General features: G+C 42.8%; 1 protein-coding gene across 1 annotated transcript in view; it reads right to left on the reverse strand.

Annotated features, from left to right (window-relative positions):
• Nucleotides 1-20,888, reverse strand: part of LOC146558973 (cadherin-2-like) — a 109,611-nt gene that overhangs the window by 31,892 nt on the left and 56,831 nt on the right. Inside the window, exons 4-10 of the mRNA XM_085246469.1 lie at nt 19,172-19,345; nt 14,376-14,531; nt 6,348-6,492; nt 6,055-6,227; nt 3,959-4,096; nt 3,410-3,595; nt 2,874-3,127 (exon numbers count right to left, since the gene is read on the reverse strand). Coding sequence (XP_085102595.1) covers nt 2,874-3,127; nt 3,410-3,595; nt 3,959-4,096; nt 6,055-6,227; nt 6,348-6,492; nt 14,376-14,531; nt 19,172-19,345 — 1,226 coding nt within the window. The remainder of the gene's footprint in view (nt 1-2,873; nt 3,128-3,409; nt 3,596-3,958; nt 4,097-6,054; nt 6,228-6,347; nt 6,493-14,375; nt 14,532-19,171; nt 19,346-20,888) is intronic.

Raw genomic sequence — 20,888 nt, forward strand, 5'->3', positions numbered from 1 at the left:
ATGCTATGATTTAGCAGAAATACTATGATTGGGTATAAATACTATGATTTGGCACAAGTACTATGATTTAGTACAAATACTATGATTGGGCAGAAGTACCATGTTTCAGTACAAATACTATGATTTGGCAGGAATACTCTGGTTTAGCAGAAATACTGTAATTTGGCATAAATACTATAATTTGGGATAAATACTATGATTTGGCACATATAATATATTCAGCACATATATTATAAAATAACAGAAATGTTTGGCCCCAAAACCATGATTTTGCACAAATACCATGATTTTGCAAAAATACTATGAATTGGCAGAAATACTATGATTTAGCAGAAGTACTAAGATGTAGTAGAAGTACTTTGCTTTAGCAGAAATACTATGATTGAGGAGTAATACCTAAACATAGGAGAAATATTGATACACAGACACACATACAGACAGTAAAGGGAACAGGAGCTGTGGAGAGTCTGGGCTTGGTATATGTAGGTCAGTTAAATTAGCTGCACCTGCTGTAGTCAGCCCTTACACACACAGACACAGAGAGAGGTGTGAGTTTTCTTCAGTGTATTTCTGACATTCAGGATTCCCCTCGAACAAATGGCCATAATTTCCTAACCGTAGAGGCTAGAACGGTCATTCAGGCATCGTTTTATTCAGAAGAGATGGGGGAATCTTCAGGTCTTCATAATTCAGAGATAAAACATAAATTATTAAAGATATATGACTTGTAATACACTGTAACTGAGTAGAGGCGAAGCAAAAACTGCCTTGACTTGCGCTCAAACAACCTTTGGTAACTCTAAATCTATATGGAGCATCAAAATCATTCTTTCACCGTAAGAAACAGCAGGCTTTGGTGAACAGTCATGGAAATTTTCAGGGCTCTGTGGAAATCCATCAAAAAGATATGACGAGAGAAAAAAGTGGTTCATTTCCAGAGATTGAAATCTGATGAAATCTGAGCGAGGGACAAATTTCCTACCCTCAAACAAGTCCAACTCATTTCAGAACGGTAATAGGTGAGAAAGAAATTCTTGAATTGTGAGCGTCAGGAGTGTCTGAACATATACGGGGACAAGCCTCATGTCTTAACTTCGCTTCGTTAAGGAGATATGACAATTTGAAAATGCCTCTCATTAGAGAAATCCAGCGGTGATTTTGAACAAACTCTCCATTGAGTTTATATGGAGAGTTTTCTGACTTTGTGTTACTCTGAGGAGATTTGCAAAATATCTATGAGTCCCACAACAATGATAGTGACATTTTCTGAAAGCCAGCAAAAATACCTACGTTTTGATGTATAATTTGTGGGGCTTGAGTGGAAATTGAGCGAGTAGCAAGAAGTTGTTTGGACATGAAGAGAAAATTCAAACAGTTTCACTGTCCCCTCTGAGTTAATTGCATAGCAACCATAGCAACGCATGTATTTTCTGAAAAATCACAATTTTGCAACTGAAAACTCAAAGAGGGATAAGATTAAAACGGTAGAAGATCTGAAAAAGCTGAATCATACAGGAATAGCCAAATCATTTGAGAACATTTTAAAGTTTGAATGGAGTTTCTAGGTGAAAGTATGAGGCAGTAGTTAAGTTTCAAAGACAAGAAAGTTTTAGCAGAATTGTGGAAGTTTCCCATTCATTTCAATGGGACAAATTAAAGGAAAAAAGTGTAATATTTTAAAAAGTATAATAGTAATAAACACCAAAAGTCATAGCCGGCATTAGCAGAAAGAGCAGAACAGTTTAGAGTTTGAACGGTGAAAATAGCACAAAAATTGTGGAAGTAGATCCACGGCAAAAAGTGTACGGAAACACCCGGAATAATAATAAAGAAGAAAGAGAAACAGGATCTCAATAGTGTGGATGCCTATTAAGGCATCCACACAACAAGTAATTTCCCCATGGGGATCAATAAAGTATCCATTATTATTATTATTATTAAAGTTGGTAAATCTTCACACAGTGTTCAACCTATAATTCTGAAATCTGCATCATCAAATTACCTCAGAGGTTTTGATTTCACACACAAAAACCACGTTTTCATATCTGTGTGGGGACACGATGCTTTCTCTCCAAATGAACGCCTACGCCGAACCACAGCCTGACCCTGACACTACAACTAGGCCTTCAAACTGACGGGACGGCATGTTGTCCCACAAAGATATGCAAACACAGACACGCGTGTGCGAGGTCGAGATGATGGCTGTGCTTGGACTCTGGATGTATTTACAAGTAAAATGATTACTGAGGAAGAAGGCTAGAAGCAGGGCTGCGCCTCCTTTGTTCTCTCACATGAACACGCCCTCCACGTCTCTGCGACGACTATGCGAGCAGCAGCAGAGCAAACAGCAGCACAGACGTGCTGATTCAGTCTACGATTATGTCCAACTGGAAACGTTCCATGAATTGTGCACATTTTATAAATTCTCAGTTTCACACGAGACGCACTCGACGAATCTTCTCTAAAACAAGGTGAAGAATGAGCGCGTCAGGTTCTGCTTTAATCTCACTACAGCACGCCATCGACATGCAGACGTGCACTGAATAAATGTAGAAGAATAGGTAAATGTTGGAGGGTGAATTACATTCTACTCAGATTTTAATTTCCTTTCAGTGGCACATTTTTCAATGACAGTCGCTGATTATTCTAATAGATGTGAGACTAATTTAAATAGTGAAAAGGCTCCACATATTTAAATGTTCTTCTTATCAAAATGCATTGACGCATACATTCACATCTCTACTCAAACCCGCTCAACAGTTTATTGTTGCATTACAAACTGTAATTATATATTGAAGGATTGTTTTAGTGCTGTAGTTCGACCTCACTGGCACAAATGAAAGGTTTCTGAAGAGCTTCCAGGAGTTTCTGACCTGATAGTTTGTCTCATGTAGCGGTCGGGGTCCTGCGCAGTGAAAGTGGTGAGCATGGACCCGGCCGACAGACCCTCCTCCAGTCGCATGGATTTCGGGTTTGGGCGAAACTCCGGGCTCTCGTTCAGATCCAGGATTCGAACAGAGACGGTTGCCGTGGACTGACGAGGCAAGTGGATGCCGCGGACCAGCGTGACCTCGTTCTCCGCTTCCACAGTCAGCATGAAGGAACGGGTGCTCTCGTAATCTATGGGCTGCACAGACAAAGCGAAGGACGACAATGATGCCCGACGTCAAGGACATTCAGCACGTGCAACCTTAAGCATCATCTCATCGTGTTTCTCTGGAACATGTCAGACAGTATAAACATCGCGATCACAGGGATCTTCTGCTCTCTGGATGTTACAAACCGACCACACTGAGAGTCGAGCACAGCTGCTGCTTTTAGATCGCTCTGTGAGAACATTACTCACCAGGCAAGTCTCGAGAGTTAGCGTTTTATTCTCGTGTGCATGTTGTGCACATCCAAACCTCACCTTGACCACGGTGAGGAGGCCCTCGTTGGTGGTGGGGTCAGTGGGGATGGAGAAGCGTCCCGTGGGGTCCCCGGCGATGATGCGGTACACGGCGCTCCAGGCCGGAGTGTGAGGCTGGTCTTTGTCGGTCACGGTCAGGTTAGCCACGATCACGTTCACCCTGTTCTCGTGAACCTCTCCGAAGAACTGAAAGAGCAGAGACTGGATGACTCCACACTACACAAAGCTGTGGTGAACATCACAAACAAACAATGCTTCGCCACTGCAAACAGTTCCCTGTCACGCAGAGCCGAGCGCAGTATATCTGAGAATAAAGAGCACATCTCCACAAACACTGCTCCTTCCTGTCCAGCCTGTTCAGCTTTACTGAGGAGGATAAACATATTGGATGTTTCATTGGCTTTTCACTCCTCCACCATCTGCCTGCTGCCAATAAAAGCTCAGAGAGCTTTAGTGTCGTTCAGACGACGCTGCCTCGCCCGTTTGCTGATGCAGAGCTAGCACGCTGTGTGTGTGTGTGTGTGTGTGTGTGTGTGTGTGTGCACCTACTGTCTCTGTGGTGAACTCTGGAGCATTGTCATTGACATCAGTGATCCTGATGACGGTGGTGGCAGTGTTGGAAAGGCCGTAGGTGGGATTCCCCTCCATGTCCGTGGCCTGGATGATCAGGGTGTACTGCGTGACTTTCTGGAATCACAGAACAGAAAGCGTCACTTATTCTGCAGACTGAAGTGTCCCGCTGCGCATTGTATGACTTGGAAATAAATCTAATTAAAACCGTTTGACAAGGGGACTGTCATTTTGTCTAATCACCATTACAGCTGATGATTTAGTCAGTGCTACTTAAAAATAATGTTCCGAGACATGATGAGTGGTTCACACTCCGTGCTAATGTAAGACCGTTTCTGCTTTCCAGAGCACAATCATCCCATTTTAGGGCAGCCCACTGCTGATCCTTTTTCTAAGACTGATTGCTAATGCACGTCAGGCCTTAATTACAGAAGCCGCTGCTCTATGACAACACTGTGACTGAGCTGCAGACCACCTGACAGAGACGATGTTTAGACATTTAAAAAGCATAAAGTGTAAAAAGTGATGGAGACTTTTAAGCTGCTGAGATCTTCACATGTACACTTCATTCGACCTCATCATGGCTTGTTGACCTTGTTTACTTCATCTGCCATTTTCTTCTTTGTGCAAAGTTGGATTTTTCTGCTATTTTTCAGGCTTTTAAAATCTTCGGTCGTTGTTTACGGCACATTTTCCCTTTTCTGTGATGATGCTTTTATTCTGTTTTTAATTGCTCTCTATTATTACGCTGTCTGTGTTATCTCATTATCAGCTCGTCAGTCACCTATGAAAGAGCAACCTGCACCAAAGCTGCCACACAAATAAAGTTTGGTTGATTGACTGTGGACAAAAGACGAGTGCAGATTACTTTGTCAGTTACTGCAGGCTTTTTTGTACTATAATAGCAGCTGCAGCTTTAGCGCTGATTGATGAATCCCCCGTGTGCCCAGATTCAGTTTGCCCTCCAGTTAAACTATTAGTTTTGCTTCTTATATCAAACGTGCAGATTTTGCAACTATGACTTTTAGCTACGATGGAACTACGATTCAAGATTTTATCACATCCAGACTGTTTCTGCTCCACGTTGGACTCAGTGAGGCACGAACATCACAAGAATTAGAGCTGGTTGGAGACGCAGCTGCGACCCTGCCTGGCTTCCTTACACCGGCTCCCAGAGCAGTTCACTGTTTGTGGGGCTTCCTTCTGAAATGCCTCCATTAGCTTATCGTGCTACATTTTATACATGTGTGTCATTTCAGCACTTTTCATGTTTGCATTTAGATGTTTGCTCCTCATTGTTGCATCTGAAGGTGCAGCTGCTGTGATTTGGTTGCACTGACGATGACGGCTTCTGGTTCCAGATCATAGCTGTTGCAGCTTTTTGCCCCGTGCAGCTTGATTAGGTCAGAAGCTTCAGTTTAAAGTTCCAGTTGCAGCTCGGAAACACTGGAACAGCCTCCCCAGCAGTCACATCACAGAGAAAAACAGACCTCTGCTTCTTCTTTTGGAAACTTTTTGTTAACAACAATGTTTCAAATGCGACACAAAAATATATAATAAATATATAACAGAAATATATACTCCACAACATGATAGAGCAAAAAAATGGTGTGAATTTGTTATAAGGGTTAATAAATGTCTCAGTTCCAAAAAATCTGAATTTTCTGGTTATTTGCGATGGGTTGGGTCTTACAGGGTTAATAACTAATATCAGTGACGGTGGGTGCTACAGATAGAGGTATCTCAGCCATGCAGGTCTGGCTGTTGATAACTCAGCTCACCTGCTTTTATAAGGTAAACAGGGTTAATCTGACCTGCGAGTCACAGACGAGCTAAAATACAGCGCTGAGTGAGAACAGTAGGTACCTCTAAAAACAGGCTTCATCAGTGACTATTAATGCTGGCGTGCAGATAGCACGGCCTCAGACAGATGGGATTCAGCTCTACTGACGTAAGACTTTAAAAAGCTGTCTTTATGCTGCAGGCTGGACACACACTCTCAGGCCGAGACGCAGCTGCTCCATATGGATTCAGATATGAGCGTTAGAAAATGTCCACATTTAACACACACACACCTCCCGATCAAGGCCTGCCGCCACAGTGATGATGTCACCAGTCTTGTTGTTAATGGTAAACATGTTGGAGGAGGGGCTCTGGGGATTCTGGGAAAGGATTTTATATCTCAGCATCCCGTTGGCAGTTTTTGGATCATCCTTGTCCACTGCTGTCACCGTCATCACAAAGGATCCTGCAGGGAAGCACACAGCAAGTCAGCACACATATGCCAGGGAAGGAATGATGTAATCCAAAGGTTGTGTGTGTGTGTGTGTGTGTGTGTGTGTGTGTGTGTGTGTGTGTGTGTTGGTACCAGGCTTGGATCCCTCGGGCACGGAGCCATTAAAGATGCTGTGAGTGAACTCTGGTCTGTTGTCGTTCTGGTCGATGACATTAATGACGATGTCGATGGGGTTCTCCACCTGATTCCCATTCAGGTCCACTGCGTGGGCTCGCAACTATACACAGACACACAAACATGCACACACAACTTTTATTACAGACAGGTGAAGACGGTAATAAACTGCTTCCTTCCACTGAGACTAATTACGAGGTAGTGCTCTGAGAGACCTCAGGAGATAAACGAAACAGCCCACAAGGTTAAAGGAAGCACAAGTGCACGTATAGCATGGAGCTGAGCTAACAAATGGATCTCAGGCCCCTGTGAGTCACTTTATGAACAAAGAGCTCACACGCAGTTTAGATTGAATGCTGTTACCGTGCAATCTTATATCAGTTTTATCTTGCAGGGGCTAAAAAGTACAACTGTGTCGCCGAGAGGTCGAACGATTTGCCAACAATCTGACAAAACTGGTGAAAACTGCTAAACTAGAAAATGTTAAATAAGATTGCAGCAGAGTCGTACACGTGTATGGATGAGGACAAACCCTGCGTGGTGAAGAAAATCCCTTTTATGGCTGCAGAGTAATTCAAGACTGCTGTGCAGGATTTAGACAGACATGTTTCTTTGTTAAAGATCAAGCGAAGACTTCAGGCTCGAACCTTTGAGGATGCAGCACACGCACAAACCCCATAACAAAAAACAGAACCACTAAGGCTAGGTTGTGGTTTGGGCATGCATGGCTGCCAGTGGATATCCCACACCCACAAAAGCAAGCAGCTGAATGAATGCAGAATTATACAGAAGCGTTGTGTTTGTACACATTAATTCAAAGGCATAAAACCTTATTGGAGCACATTTCATTGGTCAGCTGGGCAGTGATCCTAAACAAATGGATAAAACAACCAAAGAGCTTTTAAGGTGGAATAACTTGGCTGAGTCACCTGTTCTCAGTCTGATTAAACTGCAGTCTACCTGCTGTGTTTCACAGCAAAGACGCAAGGAGCCTAATGGGTTTCTATGGACCCCAGACTTCAGGCAACCATAAATCACAAAAGACTTTACACAAAATATGAATTATTATTATATTTATAACAGGAATGGTTCTCCCACGCAACTCTTTTAACAGTGATTCTGACATTTTGTCACATTGTGACAAATATTTACTGTGTACTTTGGAAAAAAATGTCACAATAACCTGAAAGCAATATTCCAGTCTCAGTGCATCAAACAGTCCCACACTGCTTTTACAGCTAGGGCTGGGCCACCGCTCACGGTAATACCGGTATAATGCTGGGCAACGATAAGAAAGTGAAATATCGTGATAGAATATGGGTAAAACGTGCCTTTGTTTTCATACGCACACGGCAGAAAAATCATGGCAGCGACGCAGAATGATGAGGGCGAGAGCGGATCGTTGAATGAAACCATGAACCAGAACTGGTTTGTAAAAATGCTGCAGCTTCAGTGGTGTGGAACTGGTTTAGCTTCGTCCATCAGATACACAACAAAGCACTATTTTTGGTAGCGCATGCTAGCGGGCCGTCGTTATTACCGTGTTGTTTGGAAAATACGGCGCACTTAAAATCAATCCTTTGATTTTTCTGAAAGTCGACAGAGCCCCTTATAATCCCGTGTGCCTTATGTATGAACTCTGGTTGTGTTTACTGACCTCGAAGCGATTTTATGTGCACGGCGCTCGAAAATCTGTCAAATGTTTCAGTACGACTTTGCTGAGCTACGAAGCCGCACCGCTTGATGGATTGTTGGAGCATTACGGCTGTCGTAGGCGGAGCCTCGTGAACACAACTGGGTAGCTGTCACTGTTTTGTACACCATTAATGTGGAATGGCTCATCTGAATTCAAACTATGATTTTAATAAACTTGACTGTTTATTTTAACTGAAACATGGCTGGGCTCGGATGCACCAGTTGTTCTCACTGAGGCCTCCCCACCAAATTCAAATTTCTCTTTTTCTATTAGAAGTGGTGAGAGAGGTGGTGGGACTGCATCTTTGGCCAACAACACACTCACCTCCAAACACATTTGATTTGATCATTTTACCACTTTTGAATTCCATGCTATTGTTTTCAGCAGCCCTCCAGTTTTATCTGTCACAGTTTACAGACCACCTAAAGACAGCGCTGCTTTCATCAAGGAATTCTCTGAATTTTTAACAAACATACATTCAAAATATAACATGATAATTCTAACCGGTGACTTTAACCTGCACATAGATAATCCTTCTGACCCTGCATCAAAAGAATTCTTAAGCATTCTTCACTGTTTGGATTTTACCCAGCACATCACGCAGCCGACTCACAACAGAGGACACACTCTGGACCTGGTCATCACCCATGGGCTGTCCACCAGTGTGTCCTCTGTTGTTGGCTTGGCTGTCTCTGACCACTACTGTGTGTTTTTTAACATCACCGGTTTTATTCAGCGGTGCGAACTGTGAGGAGGCGCTATCTAACCTCTGAAGTGGCTGCAAATTTTACCAGGGTTTTAGACGAATGCCCCCCTGTGATTCTACCTGCACCCTGCGATTTGATTTTTAATCATTTTAACAGCAAACTGAAGAAAAGCCTTGACTCCGTTGCTCCACTCACCACCAAAAAGATTAACGTAAAACATGCATCACCCTGGAGAAACGAAGAAGTTAAAACACTCAAAAGAAAATGCAGGGCAGCAGAAAGGAGGTGGAGGAAAAATAAAAATGTAATTAACTATCAAATACTTTGCGAGCAACTTAAAATGTACAATAATACATTAATAATCCCAAGGTCCTCTTTTCCACCATAGATCATTTATTTAACCCTGATTTTAACAGCTCCCAAAGAAGCCCCACAGACTCGCTCTGTGAGCAGTTTGCAGACCACTTCAGGGGAAAAGTCAGCGCCATCAGATCTGATATTTTATCCCCTCTTCACTTTATGGATTTTTTGAGGCTGAGCTTTTATACATGATGAATTGCTCTCTTCAGTTGGGTGTCTTCCCTGCTGCCTTTAAAACGGCGGTGGTGAGGCCCCTTCTGAAGAAGAGCAGTTTGGATTGTAATGACTTTAATACAGACCTGTATCCAACTCACCATTTTTAAGTAAAATTTTAGAAAAACGTGTTTTTACTCAGATTAATGACTTTCTGAATGATAGACAGATCCTGGAGATATTCCAGTCTGGATTTAGGGTGAACCACAGCACAGAGACGGCTCTCCTAAAGGTTTTAAATGATCTTAGATGTAACTGGGACTCCCAAAAGCTCTCAGTCCTGGTGCCGCTGGATCTAAGCGCAGCCTTTGATAGAATCGCTGCATTGGCTCCCCGTGTGTTTCAGGATTTTAAAGTTCTTTTATTGGTTTTTAAATGTCTTAATGGTCTTAATGGTCTTCTTATCGCTCACATCTGCTTTTACCATATGAACCCTCGCGGACCCTGAGGTCCTCTGGTACTGGCCTTTTGATTGTCCCTAAAGTCAGGACACATGCTCACACTCGCACTACACTCACACTACACTTACACTGCACTCTCACTACAGTCACACTGCACTCAAACTACACTCAAACTACACTCTCACTACAGTCACACTCGCACTACACTCGCACTACACTCACACTACACTCACACTACACTCTCACTACAGTCACACTCACACTACACTCTCACTACAGTCACACTCGCACTACACTCACACTACACTCACACTACACTTACACTGCACTCTCACTACAGTCACACTGCACTCAAACTACACTCAAACTACACTCTCACTACAGTCACACTCACACTACACTCTCACTACAGTCACACTCGCACTACACTCACACTACACTCACACTACACTTACACTGCACTCTCACTACAGTCACACTGCACTCAAACTACACTCAAACTACACTCTCACTACAGTCACACTCACACTACACTCTCACTACAGTCACACTCGCACTACACTCACACTACATTTACACTCGCACTACATTGGACTACACTCAAACTACACTTACACTACACTCACACTTGCACTACACTCGCACTACACTTACACTACGCTCACACTACACTCACACTCGCACTACACTCGCACTACACTTACACTACGTTCACACTACACTCACACTCACACTACATTTACACTCGCACTACATTGGACTACACTCAAACTACACTTACACTACACTCACACTTGCACTACACTCGTACTACACTTACACTACGCTCACACTACACTCACACTCGCACTACACTCGCACTACACTTACACTACGTTCACACTACACTCGCACTACACTTACACTACGTTCACACTACACTCACACTACACTCACACTTGCACTACACTTACACTACGTTCACACTACACTCACACTACACTCACACTTGCACTACACTTACACTACGTTCACACTTGCACTACACTTACACTACGCTCACACTACACTCACACTCGCACTACACTCGCACTACACTTACACTACACTCACACTACACTCACACTTGCACTACACTTACACTACGTTCACACTACACTCACACTCGCACTACACTCGCACTACACTTACACTACACTCACACTTGCACTACACTCACACTACAGTCACACTTGCACTACACTCACACTACGCTCACACTACACACACACTACACTTACACTGCACTCGTACTACACTCGCACTACATTTACAGTCGCACTACATTGGACTACACTCAAACTACACTCAAACTACACTCACACTACACTCACACTCGCACTAGACTCGCACTACACTTACACTACGCTCACACTACACACACACTACGCTCACACTACACACACACTACACTTACACTGCACTCGTACTACACTCGCACTACATTTACAGTCGCACTACATTGGACTACACTCAAACTACACTCAAACTACACTCACACTAGACTCGCACTACACTTACACTACGCTCATACTACACTTACACTACACACACACTACACTTACACTGCACTCCCACTACACTCGCACTACACTTACACTCACACTACATTGGACTACAGTCACACCTCACTTACACTACACTCAAACTACACTCTCACTACAGTCACACTCGCACTACACTCGCACTACACTCACACTACACTCTCACTACAGTCACACTCACACTACACTCTCACTACAGTCACACTCACACTACACTCTCACTACAGTCACACTCACACTACACTCACACTACACTCTCACTACAGTCACACTCACACTACACTCTCACTACACTCACACTACATTTACACTCGCACTACATTGGACTACACTCAAACTACACTTACACTACACTCACACTTGCACTACACTCGCACTACACTTACACTACGTTCACACTACACTCACACTCACACTACATTTACACTCGCACTACATTGGACTACACTCAAACTACACTTACACTACACTCACACTTGCACTACACTCGTACTACACTTACACTACGCTCACACTACACTCACACTCGCACTACACTCGCACTACACTTACACTACGTTCACACTACACTCACACTACACTCACACTTGCACTACACTTACACTACGTTCACACTACACTCACACTTGCACTACACTTACACTACGTTCACACTACACTCACACTACACTCACACTTGCACTACACTCGTACTACACTTACACTACGCTCACACTACACTCACACTCGCACTACACTCGCACTACACTTACACTACGCTTACACTACACTCACACTTGCACTACACTCACACTACAGTCACACTTGCACTACACTCACACTACGCTCACACTACACACACACTACGCTCACACTACACACACACTACACTTACACTGCACTCGTACTACACTCGCACTACATTTACAGTCGCACTACATTGGACTACACTCAAACTACACTCAAACTACACTCACACTACACTCACACTCGCACTAGACTCGCACTACACTTACACTACGCTCATACTACACTTACACTACACACACACTACACTTACACTGCACTCCCACTACACTCGCACTACACTTACACTACGCTCATACTACACTTACACTACACACACACTACACTTACACTGCACTCCCACTACACTCGCACTACACTTACACTCACACTACATTGGACTACAGTCACACCTCACTTACACTACACTCAAACTACAGTCACACTACACTCACACTACACTCGCACTACACTTACACTACGCTCACACTACTCTCGCACTACACTTACACTACACTCACACTACACTCGCACTACATCGGACTACACTTACACTCACACTACACTAGCACTACTCTTAATAAGTGATTGTGACCATTTTGTTTTGCTAAACATTTCACCTTTATGAACTGATTTATTTCAGAAATGCATGTACACACACATGCACTTGTGCCTCCAGCCCAGGCTGCACCAACCGCGCTGTGCACAATACAGTTTGTACACCTGTTACATAAATACTCCTTTCCTGGCAATTTTAATGTATTTTGTTGTTTCATCTTGGCAAAACTTTTTGCACCAGTGTGTGAATCATATGGTCCTCTCGAATACCTTAAAGAACAATTAATGAATGAAATAGCTAACAGTGATTATAGCAGAGGCAGCTGTGGTTCAGGAAGCGAGTTGTGCTTGACTGCACATAGCTATTGCAGTTCAAGCGCACTGTGAGTTCAACTAAACCACGGCCCAGACTATCCCTTGAAGCAGGACGGGGTACGTGCACTGTAGCCTAACACAGTCATGACACACGTCAGTGGAATTGGACTTTGGTGATCAGCCATGGTGTGGACCACCTATATACTGAAAGAGGACCCTTAAACTGCTTATTATTCTAATACTGGTCGGTCACGGCACATGTGCCAAAGACCAAACTGTGCAGAATTTGGAGATGCTCTGGAATGATTACTTTAGAATAACATGTATGCAGCCTAAAGTTTATACCAGCACCTGCAGAAAACATGCTATATGCCATTTGTTGTGTAGTTGAATGCATCTCTGGAGGTTTCAGCATAAAAGCTACAAAACAGTGCTTTGTAATTAATATTAAATAATCTGCTCAAAGATCAAAACCATCAAAGCTAACACAAAACTTTGGAAAAACAACTTTTCAAGGAACATACTCCCACTTTGAAAATCAAACATCTATTTTATTTTTGATGGCCTTAGTTTAAATCAGGCGCATATGTGATGTATTTATTCAGCATAATGTGGTCAAAGATGCTGAATATAGGTATTGATTGGCCCTGATAAGTCATTCCTTTACAGTGCATCTGTATGAGGCTCTCAAAGAGCCAAAGCCTCCCTCATGAATAAACATGCAGGCCAATCCCAGCTCCTAGCTCTGACAACTACATCCAATCACATGAATATTCATCACACAGCTTAAATGCAAATCAACCTGCTGCGACTCCAGATTTCCACTCCCCCATGTGAGTTGTGTGTGCATTCCTACAGATCAAAAGGTTAGACTCTGCTCTCGGAGCTGTTTGTGACGGTAGCAGATATAGTAAGCAAACACCAAGTGGCTTTTTTAAAGGAATGTCTTCATCATCTCTGCATGAGAGAGAATAAATCCAGGAGAGAGTGACAGCACAGATATAACATGAAAACGCGAGGGACGACACAGAGCAGCGTGCTGACTGGGAGCAGACTCATGCCTCCAGAGGCAGGTCCTAAGTGTTAGGGTTGGTGTTAAACCGCACTTTATGTAATCTAAGGTGAAACTTTTAGTACTTTTAAAGTTACTTAAATAGAAAGAGCCCATCTTTGGCTGGCCACAGAAAACACTTTGAAGAGCACACACTAACGCTATGACATATCTACCATGCAAGAACGCTCAGTGCAACAAGGAAGAAGGAACCGAGACGCAACGCTGCAGACGTTTGTATCGCATATTAACCACAGACCTCGGTTTAACATGCAGCCAGAGGAGCTAACACACCGATCACTAAAGCATTCATCATTTGCTCCGTCTTTGACCTTCGCTGGCACGCCCACAGTCTTACGTGGAAATTGGAGATGTGCTCTCTGTCCAGAGGCTTGGTGACCGACAGCTGGCCTGAGATGGGGTTAATGATGAAGATCCCAGTGGGAGGCTGGTCAGCCCCAGGTCCCGTCACACTGTAGCGCAGCATTCGGTTCTTATCCCGGTCTGAGCGGATCTAAATAACAGATAGAAACACAAAGGGCACAGGAAGTGTTTACTACAGGAAACGCAGAGCCGGGAGAACAGTGGAGGTGGTAAATAACATCAAATCTGCATTAAAAAACAAACTTTCTATGTTGAAGTCGACATTCTTTGTGAGCATCTGCTGCTGTCACAGTATTCTGGGAGCTGCTTCTTTCTGCTGAGCACGACTGCCATCTTTTCTTAAATGTAAGAATATAATGAAACCAAAAGTGGAGCTACATTGTGAGTTTGACCTGGATGTGTCTTGTGTGTCACGATGACTTTAGGCTTGCACAGGCAACACGCAGCAGGAGCCTGAAGCAGCTCAGGAAAGGAAATGTGGTGAAGCTAAAATAAACTGTGATGTCTGGAGCACCTTCAATATTCTGCACATTGTCCACATCATCACGGCATTAAAGAGCGAGGGGGTGCTGCAAAGATGCTCGACATGCACACACACATGTTTACAAGTCTCAGAACAAGATGAAGACGTCTCCGAATTAATGCATTTATTTGGAGATACTGGGCGGAGCCAGAGGGTAGGCTACGTTTGAAAACACTCAAACAGAAGCAAAGAATAAATGATCCATGTACAAATCAAATTCAGTCTGAAAGGTAAGCTGCCTCTTTCTCCATCTGCACGGCTCATTGTGTGCTAAAGAGCACAGATATCTACCTGCCGGAGCTTTCACAACATGGACTGTTTCTTTTTTCCTAAAGTTACATTTAGAAATGGACCAGCACTGACATGTAGTCTTATATTCTGCAAAGGCCACATATAACTGTGCAGCACTGTTATATGTGGCCACACAGCTCCAAACAGTCAGTATGCCAAAGTTGCTGCTCTTAGGTTGAATGTGCATTTGGTAAGAAATAATGTTGACATTTGGTTGTTTTGCTGTTTGTGTTCTGCTTTGAAATATTAGAACAGACTTACAGTTCTTTACACTTAAAAAAGTAGATTATAGATCCACGTGTCTGGCTCCCTGAGGATCAAACCAGTGTGAGTTTGAGACTCCTGCTGGATAAAATAGTTCTTAGCGAGGCTAAAGCTGCAGCTGCATTTGTCATTCTCTACCTACTTCATCTCTATTACAGCAGTCACAGCTGCATAACTGGTTTCATAATAATTACGTATTATGTGTGGAGGCTGTTTGCTCTGCAAGGCTGCCATTGTTAAAGTAACTAAAGTGATTTATTACATGTGTACTGTGTCAGAAGAAATGTTGCCAAAGGTTTCAAAGGTCATCGGGTTACAGGAAGCACGTCTGATTCATGAGGAACACAGAGAGAGCCTCATGTCTTCCTGCAGCCCACAGAAAGTGTAAGTGTAGAGTTTACATGATGGATGCTGTGTCTCTTACTAAGCTTTGGGAGTTAAAGAAGTGATTCATGAAAAGAATGTAGCTGACTGTAACGTGAAGTCTAACATGTAGAGAAAGCACTGCTCATATCCCGACTAAACCACTGAAACTATCTCTGTTGATCAAAATTAAAAACATATTTTAAATGAAAATTCCTTTAAAAAAGAACCAGGTTTATTTGAATATGAACAATGGTCCACCTCTCCAACCCACGTGTAGCTCCCTGCCTGCACCCTCTGCACAAACACAGCTGAACACAACACTGGTCACTATATTCTTCATTTCCAGTTAATACTTGTACAGCTGCTGTTATTGTGTATATATTTATTTAGATTTAGATTTCTTCATACATTCTTATATAGTTCTATATTGTGTATTGTGTTGTACAGTTATTTTATTTTCAACTTTAATTTATATATTTTATCTTATTCTTCCCAGTTAAATTTACCCTTCATTCTAATTTGTGTTGTACAGTTATTTCATTTTTAACCTTAATTTATATTTTATTCCTTCCTAGTTAAATTTACCCTTTTTAATTTTTCATATTTATTTCCTATCTTATTCATAGCCTTTTCCTTTTTTGTTCTCTTTAGGTCACGAGCAGTTGTCCAAGCATTTCACTACATATCGTACTGTGTATGACTGTGTACGTGACAAATAAAATTTGAATTTGAATTTGAACCAGCCCGACAGAGCCGAATCCAGCTCCATGTGCTGAAGAACAACGGTTTCTGAAGAATGAAGAAGGCCAGCATCAGAATTCGTTTAGCAGTAGTATTTTATCATCATATTTGGACTCTTCATAGATGTCATCATTAGTATTGGGTTCATTTTTTATTCATAGGTGCATGTCTGCTCTAAAATTTACTGCATGGTCTTGCTCTGCTGTAAATCTCTGATTGGCTCTGAGGTCACTGGATGTGACCCTTTAAGTGTTTCAAGTTTCCAATCGCACTGAAAAAAAGGGATTGGCCGGCTCTTGGATTTATGTAAGCATCGTGTCTTTAACACAAGTGCCTCGGGCTTTAAAGTTAAGTGTAACTATATAGTGTAGAAACTACATGATATGCAGAGCGGGTAGATTAAATTGTTCATATCATGTTCGAGTGAAGTAAGTCAATAATATAGCAGTGTTAAATCTCGCATGGGATTTCAGTCTCGCGCGCTTTGGGTCGTGGTTTGAGGAAGGCGTCCATCTCAGTCAAGTCGAGCAGCCGCCTCTACTTCTTTTGGTTTACTGAAAAAAGGACACTGGGTGGTCGTTATATTAAAAAAGTCTAACTTGTAATTTGAACACAAACATTTTACGTAATTGAATCATGTAGGATCTGTACGAAATTCAACAACTTCATTTGTTCTTGTTGAGATGACCTGATACAATCTAGTAGGAGTGGTTAGTTGCTGGACTCACGAAATTCACAAGACCACACGAGATTTTACACCACAGGAAAATCACTGGAGGCAGACACTACACACCCCGTGCATGCTAGCGCTATTTATTGTGTTTAACCTGTCAAGGACAAAAACGTGGCCTTGAAATCATAGCTTTCCATTTTAGATAAGCCAGGATTGGTGGCGTGGTGGTTCGTGCTGTTGCCTCACAGTAAGCAGGTCCTAGGTTCGAATCCACAATCTGGCATAAATGGATGTTTGTCTCTATGTGAAAGACTGGTGAGCTGTCCAGGGTGTAACCTATCGCTCTGGGGTTACGCCCCTGCAGACAGGAGGACGGTAGTTGTTGTAGATCCCTTCAACTTTTATGTTAACTAGACTTTGCTGAACATTATGTAATATGAAGACAACATGTGGTTTTTAAGTGACCAAGTAGTACTGGGGTAAAAGTTACTGAATAGTGTTGAAATAAAATGACAAAATTATGAAGGATTAAAACAAGAGTTCAACTTACTTCATCTAAACTTGTTTCAATCGCGTTTTCAGAACACAAACACACAGGTTTATTGAATATGAATACGTTGTGTTGATTTAACTCATTTGTTTAAGTTTCTGCCAAAGCAAAACATTTGTGTGCATCCAGTGTCCACTGAATCCAGTAAATCCAACATGGCCTTGTTTCAGGGCACGCTGCAGCATTCGGGGCTGAGAAATGAAGAGAAATGATTTCTTGTTCTGGACCAGTTGAGGTTGACTCACAATCCAGTGATTCCACACAGACTCTTGTTAAAATACTCTGTTTGAGACCAACTTTTACCTTTTAAGACAAAGTCCATGAACATATTTGGTACGTTTGTGAATTAATGGTAAACTTCTCTACGATCCACCTGAAAGCTGATGTTTTTGGGGCTGCTGTGACAGATGGCTGCCATCACAGTCCACACCTCAGCTAATGTCATGTAGTGTCAGTCACTTAACTGAAGCTGCTGCTGCTTTTTGCATATTTAAATGCAATTATGTGAGAAATGTTACAGCTTGCTGCATGGCTGATTGTACGGACTATTCAGTCTGTGCAGCAGTGTTTCCAGTGTGTGATCTCCTAGCAGGCATCTGTCTATCTGTAGGCATATGTGTGCTTAGTTGGATTTACTAGTTTACAATCCTTCCTCTTGTTCAGCTCAGTCGCTGCTAACCAGCTAGCTGCTTCCTGTGTCCGACTGGCTGCAGCTATGCTGGTGCTGCGTCAGCTGCTTGGTGGCAGACAGGAGTCCGAGGACAGCTGAGCTCATTAGTGAAGCTGAAGTTAAACACAGGATATGAGGCTCATTGAGAGCTAGCTGGTTTATTCTTTAGGTATATCTCACAAAGCTTTTGGAAAATAAAATATTTTCAGAGGATAAACTTGTTAATGTCGATCATGTTCTTGTCTGTGTCCCTCCTCGTGACCACAAACACTAACACTCGTGGGAAACACTGCTCTGAGATGCAGCTGCACATTTATGGCTGCTAACCAAGCAGGCTAGGCTTGGCTGATAGCATCATACACTAAATATCATCGTCATATCATTATGGACATCAAAGACTAATCACTACATCCATCTCTTATACGCAGTATGCTGGTGCATAGCTGCTATAGCACTCTGTCAGACTGCATTAGCTCATTGTTGAAACAGGCTAACGAGGATCCTGTTTCCTGGGTATTTCATTGGCTTTATTTTGTCGTGCTGTCCATTTGGGTCACATTTGATTATCTTTTCCAGACATTTTGCTCTTTGCTGTATTTTCCTGTTTGTTTTCCCTGTTTTCTTCCTTCTCTTCAGTCCTCACAGCCACAGTAAGACAGGCCTTGTTGTGTGTGTCTGTGTGTGTGTCTTACTCTGACTAGGTCCTCAGGGAACTGTCCTCGTGAGTTCTCGGGAACGTTGATAGGCGGAATGACCCAGTCCCTCTTCACCCGCCTCAGAGTACCATCGCCTCTGACAACCACGCTGCGCCATGGAAACAAGATCTCTGGTACCTGCTGAGTCAGTGTTGCATCACCGGGCTTTACCTGCAGAGACAGTAAACAAGCATCGTGTATATTCAGCTCAGGGTTACACACACACAGAGCGCAGGGACGGCTCGTGACTCAGGGTATTTCTGACCTCATTCCAGTGGCTTGGATTAATGCTCTCATTATAGTCTGCCTGATAAATGACCACCACCTGTCAGCATGTGTGGGCGTGTGTGTGTCCTCTGCAGCCACAGATCTGCAGTGACACTGCAGGCCTCACAGACGACGATAAGAAAAAAAGAAGGAGCCTCTCATTTACTCTCCCACAATGCACCTGCACAGGAGCCGTGCAGCCCCTGACCTTGGAGATGGGGAGGGCTACTCTCTGCAGGACCCGATTCAATTAAATGTTATACCAAGAATACTCTGGCATACAGTACAATGGATTTATATGATACACTGCACAATAAATTATGTTCATATATCACTAGCAGCACTGACTGAACAGAAGCGTCATTTCCAGCCAGCAAAGAGTCATCTGAGGTCGCAGAGGAAGCAGATGTACTCTTCTGTGTTTCCAACATTTTATTTCATTTTTATAGCAAACACGGTTGATTTGGCATCACTGCAAAAAACGCCAGGCCTGCATAATCGATTCAAAGTGATCTGGAGCACGTTTATTGTTTGAGTTCATACTTTCTTCTTACAGTTTTTTCTGAATGCTTAAACCCTAACTGTGATTCCTGTAGCACAATTCCTAAAACTATTCAGACTTATAGCAAAACCACTCACTGAGTTTGCAAAACTAAAAGCACAAAAACTGCTTTGCACTCAGTTTGCAATTTCGTAACACACACTTTGCAAAACTGTAGGCAGAATTCACTGCACAACACTAAATTTCCAAATTTCCAACACACTCCTAGCAAAAGTACACACATGTATGGCTATCATTAACACTAATTTGCCAACTGTCTGGCACACTTTCACATGTGAAGACTTTCTTAGATAATTAGTTCACTTTGCAATCAGCCTAAGCACTATAATACAGGTAAGCTGTGTGTGCGGAGTACAATGGAGGGAGCAGGAAGAGTGAGAAGTAGAGGAGGCCGAGGAAGAGGACGTGGAGGTGAAGAAGTAGGATGAAGAGGACGACAAGGACAAGGAGGAGCAAGAGGTAGACGAGGAGGGGGCAGAGGAAGCATGTTCACTGCAGACCAAGTAACCCATATAGTCATTATGGCGATTGCAAATAATCCTATACTTGGAAATAAACACTTGTGTTTGTTTTGATGTGTTTGAATAAACACCAGTACTTGAAGTTTGGATCCCTCTATGCTTATGGATCTATGACAGAAGTAGGAGCTCAAACTGACATAGCCTACCTTGTGCACAGAGAAAGCAAAAGCCAGATGTGTTTTGTATTCATACCATCGGTGTGCAGTTGGCGCATTGTGTGCTTAGTAGATGATGGCTTGTGTGTACTGTTTGATACGGAAACACCATTTTTACGAAGGTGTGGAGAGTTAATCTAGCTGTGTTTGCTTTTGCAAGAGAACTAAAATGTTTTGATGATTGGGTGACAGGTTTTCTTATTTGTGTG

Source organism: Mchenga conophoros, linkage group LG15 (genome assembly GCF_057382185.1).
Source record: "Mchenga conophoros isolate Kocher_MC1m ecotype Shallow Benthic linkage group LG15, M_conophoros_male_GT1.1, whole genome shotgun sequence".
Lineage (NCBI taxonomy): Eukaryota > Metazoa > Chordata > Actinopteri > Cichliformes > Cichlidae > Mchenga > Mchenga conophoros.